This window comes from Theropithecus gelada, chromosome 4, assembly GCF_003255815.1.
Source record: "Theropithecus gelada isolate Dixy chromosome 4, Tgel_1.0, whole genome shotgun sequence".
Lineage (NCBI taxonomy): Eukaryota > Metazoa > Chordata > Mammalia > Primates > Cercopithecidae > Theropithecus > Theropithecus gelada.
Window position 1 is genome coordinate 43358628 of NC_037671.1, and position 14243 is coordinate 43372870.

General features: G+C 44.0%; 1 protein-coding gene across 1 annotated transcript; it reads left to right on the top strand.

The window, feature by feature from the left end:
• Nucleotides 1-1082: 1082 nt before the first annotated feature.
• Nucleotides 1083-14114, top strand: APOBEC2 (apolipoprotein B mRNA editing enzyme catalytic subunit 2). Its single transcript, XM_025383117.1, has 3 exons — nucleotides 1083-1358; nucleotides 9050-9614; nucleotides 12020-14114. The coding sequence occupies exons 1-2, from the start codon at nucleotides 1228-1230 to the stop codon at nucleotides 9591-9593; spliced, it is 675 nt and encodes a 224-aa protein (XP_025238902.1). The 5' UTR covers nucleotides 1083-1227; the 3' UTR covers nucleotides 9594-9614; nucleotides 12020-14114.
• Nucleotides 14115-14243: the final 129 nt, after the last annotated feature.

Sequence of the window (14243 nt, forward strand, 5' to 3'; positions counted from 1 at the left end):
CTTCTTCAATTGTCTCCTTTTCAAAGTCCTTTACCCTGGCCATCCTATAAGGATGTAACCCCACCTCTTAGCACTTCCTGTTTCCATTTCCTGTCTTTTCTCCTTGGCACTTATCAGCACCAAATAGACCATGTATTTTACTTATCTTATTTGTTGTCCAGTTCCTCAAGCTCCACAAATCATCACAGCAGGGATTTTCATTTGCTTTGTTCTTTTGCCATATTCCCAGTACCTGAAACAGCACCTGGCACAGAGTAGATGCTCAATAAATATTTGTTAAGATGAATAAAAGACTGACTGTGAGGCCACATAGCACGGAGGTTGAATATTTGGCCTGAAGTACAAAGGCCTGCATTTTAATCTTGGCTCTGCACACTTCTGTGAGTCTCAGTTTACCTGTAACATGGGATAATACACATCTCCTCCCATGGCTGTGGCAAGCATACATCTGATTTCATTTAAACCCCTAAACCCACTGCCTGGCCTATTTCAAAATCTCTGAGCTAAGTAAATGGCAGCTATTGTTACTTAGGGAGGCTCCTGATCGATTTGACATTACATTATGGCTTCGTAATAGGCAAATCAGCACCCGCCGCTTTTGAGTCACAACTCACACACTTTCTCCCCAAATTGTCAGTTTTGATCCCACCTCTTCCTGGGCCCCTCCTTTCCTAAACCCACGTTCCCCCAGAGGAAATGGCCTGGGTCTTTTTGCAGTCATCCCCTTTCACACACATCTCCTCCTGCTTAAATCTCAGAAGGCCACCCTCCTAAATCTCAAGATGCCTGCCCTGGGGCCCCTTCCACACTCTGCCCCAGTGGAGCTAGGGAAGTTGGGTGGGAAACAAAGGGGAGAATATGAGGTGAGCTGAAAGGGAGAGGGAGACGAGAGCAGGCCAAGCCATACCCACCTGCCAGGTTCCTGTCTTTGCCTACTGATAAATAGGGGATACTAATGGCCAGATTTTCCATTCCCCCACCCCAGCACCCGCCGTCACTCAATTAAAAAAAGATAGAGGGAGAGAGCCTGGGGGAGGGGCAGGAGGCCTTGGCTATAAAGCCTGTGGCTAAGTGGGGAGAGCACGAAGTCTGGCCTGCTGGGTCCTTTTCCCGTCATCCCCAGCCAGATTTAGCTGCTGACAGCTGCTTGGGACTCTGCCGCCAGAGCCTGGCCCAGATCTGCCTGCCTCTCCTTTCTCTCAGTGACTCCTGAGCCACAGACCCTCCATGGCCCAGAAGGAAGAGGCTGCTGCAGCCGCTGAGGCTGCCTCCCAGAATGGGGAGGATCTGGAGAACCTGGACGACCCTGAGAAGCTGAAAGAGCTGATTGAGCTGCCGCCCTTTGAGATTGTCACAGGGTAAGCCTCAGATGTGGGCCAGGGTTCTGCTCCGTAGAAGAGTGCAGGCTTGGGGTAGGCTGTGGAAATTCAGGATGGTATTTTATTAGGCGTCAGGGCCAGCTACAACCCTGCAGCAGTGAGAGTGCACCAGTGGGCACGGCAGGGGTGGTAGGGGACCCAGCAGCAAATTCTCATGGCTTCTTAGGGTGACACCTTGGGCTCTCTAATCAGGGAGAGGTAGGAGGAGCTCCTTGGAGGCAAGAGCCCAGAAAATAAAACCACCCTTCAGGCCTCCTGGTATTGGGACAGCCACCTGCCTCTCTGGGTAGAGGCTTAGTCCCAGGGAGTTTGGTGAGGACAGAGGATGAGACTGGCACATCTATATGTGGCTCCGGTCAAAGCACCCCTTCCCCTCAACTTCTCTCTCTGTTCCTGAGTGGGTCTCTCCACTAGCCATAGGCCTCTAGCCCTTTCTTTAGAGCTCCTTCCTGGAGTAGAAGCTCCCAAGACAGGAAAGATAGATCCATCCTTTCCCAAGACTCAGAAGCAGCTTTTTTCTTATTAAATCTATTCTGAGTCTCCTCAGGGGCTGTTCCATAGAGAAACAGGGAAATTACATGCAGATAACGCAGCCCAGGAGCTTATGGACATAGGAGCTGTTCCAACATGTTCAGGCATTGCCTAGAGGAACTGGGACCCAAAGAAAAGGTTCTACAGACTGCGAGGAGGGGGCTGTGTGCAGGGTACCTCTGTCTTACCCAGATTATGTCATCTCCAAGAAGAAAACTAAGTAGGCTTCTTCCTCTTCCCTTTCTATTCCTGTAGTGGAAGACCCTGCTAAATCCTGAGCAAAGAATAAAGGAATCTATGAGGCCACATTTCCTCCCTGAACCAAACGTTTCCTTCATGGGGTGTCCAGGAATGCCCACAGGGAGAGTGGGTGCGAGACTAAGAGAAGTTTCAGGAAGAAAGGAGGCATGATGCTTTCAAGGGGGAAAGGAAGCCCTGAATGGCAATTTGGACTTGATATTTCAAGCTTGGCAAGTGATTTTCCAGTCAGCCACAGTTTTAGCACTTATAACATGAAGAACCTATACTAGTAAGGTCCCTTCCAGCTCAGATGTTTTCTGATTTCCAAGAGAACCTAAGGGAAAATGCATCCTATTTCCTGAGGCAAGAGTAGCCCCTGAACTTCCATTTGCCCATGCCCACCCAACTAATCTCACCCTCATCCTAGGATTAAGGGAGCAGCTGGGCACAGATTAATATAGACACAGGGAAAGCCTAGGGCAGCCTGGCCAGGACAGTCCTCAATTCCAGTGGCTTTCTTATGGAAGGAGAGCCTTTTTCTAACACTCAAGCATGCTGGTACACACTATCCTTAGTCATACACACGCGTGTGTGCACACTACACTCTGTGTGGCATTCCAACACAGAGGCAAGGTGGGTCAAGAACAGAATTAGACTGTTTGTTGAGCTAAACATGCTTTAGGGGTCCCAGAGCAATGGATCCTGAAGGGTTAAGTCCACTGACATAACTTCTATTTGTCCAGGGCTTTATAATCACAACATAGTTTCATGAACATGAGACCATTCAACACTCAGCACAAAGGTAGGAGAAGGAGATGTATTATTGCCACTTTACAGAGGGGGAAACTGACACTCAGGGAGATTGAATGATATGTCCAAAACCACAGAACCGGGCACATCTTCTAACTCCCAGCAAAGTATCCTTTCTACTGGTCTCTTATCATTCTGGGTTCCAGGTTTCCCAGAGCTCCACGTTATCTCCATCTGGGAGGTAGAGAGGATCAGAGGCTTCTTAGGACCCAAGGCTCAGAAAAAGAGGCACAGAAAGGGCAGCGTTCTGAGCATTCTGTGAGCAGTTCAGGTGGGAGGTAGAGCCCTGAGTGTTTCCTGGCCACAAGTAACGGCTGTGGAGAGCTGTCTCCTGGGCTCCTCTGGGTAAACAGATGGCTTAAAATAGCCCAGAGGTGCAGCTGGGTCTGTACAGGGACAGGTTGAGGGAACAGCTTTCCTCTCCTTCCCTCTTGAGATGCATTCACCCCAGGAATCCCTCCTGGAGTCAAGGGGGTCACCAAAGCAGCTCCTTTTCTAGCCTGGTCTCTAATAGTGAAGATCTTTAGTGCTCCTTATATTTGGGCCACAAACTAGCAGAAGAGCAGGTGGCTTTTCAGGAAACAGTCCGACATGAGGAGGGGGTAGCTGGTAGGAAGGAGAGATGCCCAGTTCATGGTTGAATAGGGCATTCAGGATAGAAAGTGGAACTGAGCACATTAACAAAATAACATGGTAGAATGTTCTGGAAAAGGGCCTAGGACTGCCGTAGCGTGCTGAAGCCAGCTCCTGTTGGTTTATAAGTCTCTTCCCAATTCTGCATCCAGTGATATCACCTCAGGAGCTTGAAATCTCCATAATGGGAGTACTTACCTTATGGAAATCAGCAAACTTTAGAAATCAGGGATTCTTCCTTCTATCAGAGAGCTGAGCGTTACACTTACCAGCACACCACTGAAAACCAGAAACCTCTGAAAGTGAGAAGAAGAGCAGTGGAAAATGGATCGAGTTTGGTAATGCTTAAGATGGAGCTCCAAAGGATACAATTTGAGGCCTGGAGAAGGCATCATATGTATCATACATCAATTTCCTTTTTGTTTTTTGGAGATGGGGTATTGCTTCTTGCTCTGTTGCCCAGGATGGAGTGCAGTGGTGCAATCACAGCTCACTGTCGTCTCAACCTCCCGGGCTCAGGTGATCCTCCTGCCTCAGCCTCCTAAGTAGCTAAGACTACAGGTGAATGCTACCACGCCCAGCTAATTTTTGTATTTTTTATAGAGATGGGTTCTCACTGTGTTGCCCAGGCTGGTCTCAAACTCCTGGCTTCAAGCAATCCTCATGCCTCAGCCTCCCAAAGTGCTAGGACTACAGGCATGAGCCACTGTGCCCAGACTAGCTTTGAGTGTCTACTGTTGTCCAAAACCTTAGAAGTTGGATTATTCACTCTTTCAGGTGAGGAAACTAAACCTCAGAGGGATTAAGTCACATGGCCAAAGCTTGTAGATGGAGTAGGATGTGAACCCCAGGACTGTCTGACTCCAAATCATCACACTGCATCCAAAAAACCAGAGAGGATTCTTTTTATATTTACTGAATAGGAGTTGATCATTTACTGCCTGTTTCCCCCGTTAGTATTCAACCTCTACGAGGATAGCACTTTGTCTTTTTCACTGCTTTATCCTTAGCACCAAGCTCCTGATAGGTACTCAATACGTATTTGTTGAATAAATGAATGACCTAATGAATAAGAACCTCTTGTGTGGTTTTTAGGCTCTCTGTCAGACAAGATAGGGAGTGAACTGGGGGAGGGTTTCTTGAGGACAGCAGCTCAGGGTGTATGAAGATCCAGCAGCATGAGGCTTAGGTAAGAATTCCCCTGGCTCATGCCTGCTTCTGGACACAGCACGTTTTAGTGGAGCTCTGGGGCACCAGAGCTGGTTGCTCCCCAGCTTTCCAACCCAGTGAGAAGTGACTGTGACTCTGCCTGGCAACACCCTTGATGTGAGCTTGGCTTTGTCTCTAGTTATGTTGTGTATGTTTTTACAGAAAGCAGAACCTCCTATCCAAGGGATTATTATGGAACAAAGATAAATGGCACACAGAATGATTCTTCTTCTAACCACTTCTTTAGCTACCAGTAGTTTACTCTGGCCATGTAAGGAACACAGAGAGGCAGTGTCCAGAGGAGAAGGGCGAGATAAGGAGTGAGAGGACTTCGATACCAGTTAACATCACACACAGCCCTTTACCCTCACCCTGGCCTCTGGAGCACGCTGGGTGGTGTGTCATCAAGAAAAGAAGGCGATCCACTGACTGGCCAACCTGCCTTCCACAGTGGGTTGGGGGCAGGTCAAAGCTAAGGTGTAAAGACCATGCCTCCCAGGGAAAACAGGCAAGTCCAGGGCTTCCCTTGGGCAAAATCCCATCCAGTCCCACAATCTGGAGCTCCCTTCTCAGCTCTAGGGAGTCAGGCTGCTAGAATGCTCTGCTCCTGCTCTTACTACTCTTTCTGATTATGTCCACTTCTTGATATCTGCTTGGAAAAGTGCTCTGAGAAAGCAGAAGGCCAATGAAACCAGCAATCTTCCCTCTTTCACGCCAGTCACCAGTAGGTCTAGTGAGGGAAAGCTGAAACAAGTCAACACATAATAACCTGTGAGTAGATTTTTCCACTCATGGATTATTCTAGAGCAAATGTTTAATCTCAGCCTAGCTTCAACTGCCCTCTGGGTTGCTTCCTTTCACAGTATAGATTTATGCTTAAAAAATTCAAATGTTTTGAACGTGAACCTGAGAAAAATGTATTACATTTACTCACATTCCTTCTCCCTCCATCAAGAAGATTATCTTCCCATTTTTTTTTTTCTAGATATTTGGACTCTCTGTTTCCTCCCAAGTGAACTGAAATGTCCAGTAGCCTGGGTCTAAGTAGATGAAGTGTGACTGGCCTTGTTTGCAGAAAGTATGAGGAAACGGTGCTTAACAAGGTGCTATCAGAGGCTGGGGAGAGGGAATAGAAATCAGGCTGTAGCTTTCTATGCATGAGGAAGTGACTGGATCAGGGAAAGAAATCTACTACCAGCATCTCTCTCCTGACCACCACCACCACCCCCAGCCCACCACCACACACACACACACACACACACACACACACACCCCTCTACTGGTAAAATATTTTCTGGGTTAAATGTAAAGGACTATAGTTAAATATGATACTTAGACCTATCATGCTACTTTTAAAAACCTGCTGGTGATTATTTAACAAGTAGGTGTCATTATTTACTTCCTTCCACTAGTGGGCATAATAGTGTTAATTTATTCTCTGAGTCTACAAAATTGCCCGAGATGGCCATGTTGTCTAGCTCCCTGTAGAAATTCCAGACCTCTACTACCTCTGTTCTCCTAGTTTTCCCCCAGGACCTAGCTATTTCAGTATGTGAGAGGCCTAAAGAATCTCATCTGACCTTTTTGCTCCTTCTAGAAGACCAAGAAACCCATTCAGAAATCAAACAAGTTTAGTCTCTTAGCAAGCCCAAGGGAACGACTAGGAACCAAACCTTCCCTGCCTTTCCTTTGCTCCTTGAAAGCACTTCTTTTCCTGAGGCATCTAGTCCAGAAGACTCTGCTGAGGGACAGAGTAGATTCTAGGGCTGCTCGCCAGAGGGGTCGGAAACAGGTATTTATAGAGATGACCTTTCTTCCTCTCCCTGAGGTTTCAAGTTTCTCTGGGTCTTCTCCTCTTGCCTAGGGAAGAGGAGAAGGGGAAAATGTCAGAGCTTAAGAAGGGCAGAAAGAAACAGTCACCTCACAACCATCCAGGCCAATTTGCAATTGCATGCTGGGCCAAATTCACACTGGCCTAAATTCATACTTTCAGCTGGGCTATACTGAGCAAAGTTGGAGCCATGCTTTTGGGAGCTTCAGAAGGAAAAGAGGGACCACACAGCAACTACTGTTCAAGCCTCCAAGCTATTTGAGTAGCCATGAATACTTGCAAGGGTTCCACCTGACAATCCATCATATAGGTGGCCCTGGATTAGACTTGGGGAGGGGGGCAAAAGGGCTTGAAGAGCAAGTTTGGGCAGGAAAGGTAAGCTCTGTGCTTCTCAAAAGCAAAAAGGCACTCCAGGAACTGAAGGGACCATTTGGCAACTGGTAAAGTTCAGGAGTGGTCTGGTGGGGTCAGTACCTTTAGGGAGCACTCACTATAAGTGAACGCCTAACAGGGACTGAGAAGAAGAGCAGGGAAACATCAGGCTATCCATTCTCCTAAAATGTTAAGTAAACAATAAACACCTCCAACTAGGGACAGAGGGGCTTAGAGAGCTAAGTATAGTACCTAAAGGAATCCTGGGGCTGGGTCCTCAAACACATCCATCTCCACAGTGGAAAACGAACCTGACAGCAAGGGACATGGAAACTTGGGTGGTGGATACATTTTGGTGATGGGCGGGGGTGAGGGAATCCTGCAGGGAAATAAGTCAAGTTTACTCATATCTTTGGCATCTGCTGCTTATCCCTAGGCAGCCAAGGCCCTGGGATACCAGGGATTCCCCTGCAGCCCAAGGAGTCTGGTGACTTCTTTGCGTAAAGAGAAGAGGTGGAGATAGGCAATAGTAGAATCAATGGTGCCATAGCTATCTCTTGGCGTAGACAGAGAGATTACATTTTTAAAAAGGAAAACATTGAGTCTTTCTAGCTGGTACTCATCTCTTCCTCTCCTGACATTTTTCACCTCTCCTATTAAAACTTCATTTTCTTTGGCCTTCAAACTTGCACAAATCTTGCCTATTTTAGAAAAACACACACATACACATAAAAGTAAAAACAATCTTCAACTCTTTTTTCTTCTCCTTGTTATAACCAAAATTTTCAGAACTCCTGGCCTCTTCCCGCTATAGTTAAATATGATACTTAGATCTATCATGCTACTTAAACAAATCTGATGGTAGAATGTTCTGGGAAAAAAAAAAAATCCTGCTGTTTTCATTTCCGAACCATCCATCTCCTCCTCAAAGGCACCCACACAATTCATCACCGAGTCTAGTGTCCTAAGACACCTACTGAACTTGTTCAATTTGAGGTTTTTCCTCAGCTTCACACCATATGCCTATTGCCACCAGAGTAATCTTGCATGGACATCACTTTTATTGTTTTTCTTCTCAAGAACCTGTAACAATTCTCTACTGCCTCCTGAATCAAGGCTATACTTTCGAGAACCTTCATAATACTTCCCCTACTGTACCTATCCAATTTTAGCAGTCTTGTAATGTTCTCAGCTGTTTCATTGACATCTTCTCTGTCCAGCTGCAATCTAGCTGCTAAATTATAAGCATCTGGAGGGCAGACACCAAGTCCTTTAAGATTTTGAAGTGACTCAATACTAAATACAGGCTTAATTATCCCAAGATACCCTTGAGTAGTCTGGCCTCACAGACAAAATTTCTTGGACACTTACCATGTGACAATCCCTTTACCTGAAAGTTAACACAGACTTGAGAAGTAGTCACTAGGAGAGCATGGTATTGCAAGTTTTAGGCCATTTCACGCCAAGATGCAATTTACATGAGTTACAAGGAAGAGAAAAGAAAGCATAAAATGCCTGCAAAATCTTTGTCTTGCTCTGTCTTGAGAAATTTTATATGCTTGCTACTTACCTGGCCACTTATTGAAATCATCCAAAGAGCTTTTTAAAAATACTGATGCTTGGACCAACTCTCCACATGTTCTGATTTAATTGGTTTGGCATGAGGCCCAGGCATTAACATTCTTAGTCTTCTAGGTGATTCTAAGGTATAGGCAGGTTAAAGATTCAATGATTTAGAAATGTAGGGGTGTGTTGTGCTGGAAGAGAGATGGTGGAGACAATGTTTGGAGACCCTTCCTAGTAGGGTTACCAGAATGCACACCTCAATCCAAATTCTCCTCTCCTTCAGAGAGACCCTTTTGGATTTTTTAATACTTTTTTTTTTTTTTTTTTTGGTCACTCATGTTACCACAGGCAAGAGCTATTTCTAGTAAGAGTGAATGCATATCTGAAATACTGATCTGGAAGAGCTACCTACTCTAGGCTGGTTCTAGAAACAAGAACTTATTATTCTTTCCTGTCCTTTTGTCTCCTTGACCTACAGAGAACGGCTGCCTGCCAACTTCTTTAAATTCCAGTTCCGGAATGTGGAGTACAGTTCCGGGAGGAACAAGACCTTCCTCTGCTACGTGGTTGAAGCACAGGGCAAGGGGGGCCAAGTGCAGGCATCTCGGGGATACCTAGAGGATGAACATGCGGCTGCCCATGCAGAGGAAGCTTTCTTCAACACCATCCTGCCAGCCTTTGACCCAGCCCTGCGGTACAATGTCACCTGGTATGTGTCCTCCAGCCCCTGTGCGGCGTGCGCTGACCGCATTACCAAAACCCTTAGCAAGACCAAGAACCTGCGTCTGCTCATTCTGGTGGGGCGACTCTTCATGTGGGAGGAGCCGGAGATCCAGGCTGCTCTGAAGAAGCTGAAGGAGGCTGGCTGTAAACTGCGCATCATGAAGCCCCAGGACTTCGAATACGTCTGGCAGAATTTTGTGGAGCAAGAAGAGGGTGAATCCAAGGCCTTTCAGCCCTGGGAAGACGTTCAGGAGAACTTCCTATACTATGAGGAGAAGCTGGCAGACATCCTGAAGTAGGGCAACTGGGCTCGGCCTCACGTGAGTTTTCATGGTGCCATGGCACCATCACTTTATGATGCTAACTCCAGTAGAAGGTGTGAGATCAGGTAGAATGAGTGATACATCTGATTTTCCTTTGGAAGGGTTTCATTTCTCTGCTTTTGACTGGTTGTAAATATAGTTTAGAACATCATGTCTCTTTACTCTGAATCCCTTTCTAAACTTTTCCCTCCCACACTTCCGTATCAAAGTAACTTTCCCCTAACTTACAATACTCAAGGTTGACAGGAATCCTAAAACTTTCATGAGACAAGATGACCTTCTTTGGTAAGATTGAGATGTGCAAGGACCTGCTACTGAACCACAGCAGAGAAGATACTGAAATCCTCTGAGTATGCCCCCGTGTACATGTCAGAGCTTACTAACTCTAGACACCTTCTAGATGTCCCGCTCCCATATCCACTGGCAATCTTACCATTCCATTTTTCTCTAATGAATGTTTTTCAGTCCTTCAGGGCCAATTTTTTCACTTATGGTAATTTTGAAATTCCCCAAATGTACTGGTATTTAATTCTTTTTTAGCCAGACCTGCTTTCATGTTTTCAAACAAATGGCTACACTTTGAAGGAGACCAATAATTGCTGAGTGAAAATATAATACGAGAACATTTTCCTTATGTTGAGAAGACCTCAGCAGAATTCATGAAGGACGTTGAATGCAGGAATGGGGATAATACAGTAACAAGCTGGTCCATGCAGGAATATTTAAAGAGTTAAAAAAGATGTTTGTAAATTAGGCAGCAGCTCAGAAGTAACCTCTCACAGATATCAAGAGGTGATAGGAGAAAGATTAGCTATTTAAGCAAATAATTAGGACACAATTAAGGCCAATTTGGCCCCTTGCTGAGGGTAAATTAAACTCTTAACAGAAACAGGCCAATTACCCTCAGGAAAGAGGGCTAAACGATCCTTTACTATCCTTTTTTGCAGTCTGATGGAGTTTGCACCTACAGAAATGCTATGACTAAGCCCCCCCTGCAAGGTCCCAGTTACTGATCAAAATCTTCCAGTAATAGAGGAGGGGTCCTCACGACACTCTTACCTGACTTTAATTCTGCAACAACTCACATATTACTAAAACATGAAAACAACATGCTTCCATGAAGATAATTTACTTTTGGTCTTTCTCACTCCTAACACACTTAAGAGAAGATGTCACTTCATAGACACGTTTAGGAAATATCAGTGTTCCAGGGCTTGATGTTGACAGGTGTTTTCTATCAGACATGCGCATGGGCACCTGATCATTCTCAAGCTGAGCATTTGCCAACCCATGAAGATACGACTTTCAGCCATTTCTTTAAAAAAGCAGGACTCAGTCAGTGAAGTCAGTGAGCCTATGGTAGGGTATACTGTGTGGTACTCTGCTCACATAAAATAAGACACTTGGTAGTGGTGAACAGTAGTCAAAACAGATTTCTCAGGGTACCCTCTGAAAATATAAAATTTAACTTTTAGAATTCCTTGAAGATGTTCTTAGTGTATGTACTATCACTCTAATTATAAACCCAACATAGATTCTACAGACTTAACCGGCAGCTTAAAATTTAATCCCAGTATACTTTCCTTTCAAACAGCTTTCAGAGTCAAGGACTCAGCTGCCTAACTAGCAAGTCCCTAGGGCTTTTAAAATTTTTTTTTCAGTGATTTTTTTTTCATTAAAATTAAGCATTTCAAAGAAGATTTAAAATATGTTTAAATTTTGGATTGAGGGTTGTATCTTATACTAATCTAAACAGAAGTAAAAGAAATAAATCACTGAGGAAAAAGTAAATAAGTCAGATTCTTTTTAAATAAAATATTACTAGACATCTTCAATTATAACCCTCCTTCCATTAAATATAACTATATTATCTGGACCCATTAACATGCTTCCCTGTCTTCTATTTGAATTGCTCATGTTTCTGAAGGGAAAGGTTAAGATACACTAAGTTAAAAAAAAAAAAAAAAAAAAAACAAAAAAACTGGCATGAGATACAGTTGTAATCTAAAAGCCCAAAAGAACAACCCTGCTTACTTAAAATAATCTTGAGAAATGAGCATTTGTTAAATAAAGTGTCTTATTTTACACATTTCTTATTTCATCTTTTGTTTTTTTAAAAAAATGACAAAATAGTATTTAATCCTATATTTAGTCAAAAGACCAGAGTTAAAGCAGATCTCCTCTGGGGCTTTTTCTGTGTAAACTACATCAAAACATGAACGAAAGACTGGCTTCTGATTTAGTCAATCCTGGGTAAATCAGAAACCAAAGGAAACTCTGGAGGAGAAATTAAGGGACTTGTTGGGAAGGGCACACTGAAGCCTTAGTTCAAAAAGAAACGAGTCATTGTTGGGGGTCAGCAGGGCTCTCAGTAAGACGTTTTGTTTGTTTATTTTACCAAGGTCTTCCTGTTGCCACCAAGACAGCAGTGACATGTATAGCCATCTGGGACATGCCTGTCTTCCTAATATCATTTGGAGCTGGACAACATTTGACACCAACCAATCATACTGGACAAGGCCCTTAGAGGACTTGAAATATACTTCTCATGCTGTAATTCATTTAGGCTGTGCCTCTCTCTCTAATGCTGCTCTTGGGAAGGACGAAAGCGACCTGCAAGGAGAGAAATGCAACCATCCATGGGCTCCAGTCAACTATGGGACTGAAGGTCCTAATTGCTCAACCAAGGGGGCTGCTTAACACAAACAGCCTCAGACCCAAGGTTTAGATTTCTGAAATATGCAGTTTATGTTAAGTTGGGTATTTTTTAAAAAAAGAAAAACAGCAACATTAATAAAAGAAGTGGTGTGTTTTTCCTGTGGCCAGATTTTTAAGAAACTCGAACATTTGGAAGTTGCCACAGACCAGTGAGCCAGTCCCAGACACGGGGACACCCCAGGCTATGAACCAAGCCGTGGTTAAACCAGGACTTGCCTAGACAATGTAGAATAACTCTCCCATACAGATTTCTTACGACAATCAAATGAAGGCCTTTCCCTTCTCTGAAGGCAAGTAATCTGGCAGAAGGTGGAACAAAAAGCATGAGAAATCTATGGTAGCCACATCCCAAATGCCAGTTAAAAAGCAACTAGCTTCTTTATTAGAGAGGAGCAGGTGAAAAGTAGTAGTTTAATGTTCAGATATACACTCATTTAAAAGTATTCAATACATGATGTTTGATGGTAATGGCAGAATGATGTCAAGTCTCTCTTTTTTTAAAAGGTTTGAGTCCTATGTGGAAGCAAAAATTCACAGGTGAATTTCTGGGTGTTTGCCAAACTCTAACTAGGTTTCCAGGAATAATGTGTTCACCCTGATTACCAGGACATGCCTCCTTTCCCCAGGCTTCAAGTGTGATAAGTCGTCGGAATTTGACCCAAGACTACTATCAGCAAATGAAGAAGTGCTTTATCACATTCCTGCTGAGTCCCAGAATTCCACTGACAGCCAGTCCTGGATGAGACTAGGTTCTGTTTAAAGAATCAAGGCTCAAACGCCACGAAAAAAAAAATAATAATGATAACCATAATCTCTTTAAAAAAGTAAAGGAAGCCTAGAAAATCCATGTTTTGACTTGTGTTAAGGTTTACAGATGGTATTCAATTTACAATGGTTTGTCTTGCAATTCTTTGACTTTACAACAGTGCAAAAGCCATACACATTCAGTATACTCTTCAACTGAACTCAACTTAAGATATGGTTACCCAGACATAGCCCTAACATAAGCTGAGGAACATCTGTAATTGCAGAGTTAAGCAAAATACTGTAAGTTTCTTATCCTCCACTCTCATTTTCAATTTTTTGTATTTAGACAATCTCTCCTTCCTTTTTCCCTTCAATTTTATGTGGACAAACGCAGTGCTTCAAGAAAAGCCTCAGTCTAAAAGTTTGATAATGAACTTGACCCTCCACTGCCCCTACCCCAACAACATGAAGAATCTGTCTGTTCCACCTAGAAATACAAAAGTGCAATACTTTTTTGAAACTGTTGCCTCTTATCAGGCTGATTTGTGATAAGAACACAGTCTAAGGTACAAAGATCATATTTAACCAGTACTTTCCTGGTGTTTTAACCAGCCCGTTCTAAAATACAGTTGTTCTTTCTTTTATACCTGGGAAAGCAGCAAGTCCTGTGACAGACCCAAAGTCACTCTAGGGAGAAAATCAATAGCAAGTCTGGCGTTTTAACTCTCAATACCACAGTAAGGGGAAAAAAAGAAAACGTCTAGTTTCCCAAATAGCTCTGATACTGAACCATTGGCTAAATCCATGAACTTTATTTTCCTACCATAAGCACAATAGAGGACTGGTCCTTGCAGCTTTGGAAGAAACGAGGACTAATATTTAGACCCCAGTTGGCTGTACATCCAAATCTTCTATGGAGGTTAAAAACACAAAAGTGGCCATCCCACCCCACCACCAATTTTTTTTTTTTTTTAAGATACGGTCTTGCTCTGTTGCCCACACTGGAGTGCAGTGGCACAATCACAGCTCAATGCAACTTCAACCTCCGGGGCTCAAGCCATCCTCCCGCCTCAACCTCAACTCAACTACACCTGTAGTTCCAGGTGTGCACCACCACGCCCAGTTAATTTTTAATTTTTTTTTTTGTAGAGACAGGGTCTC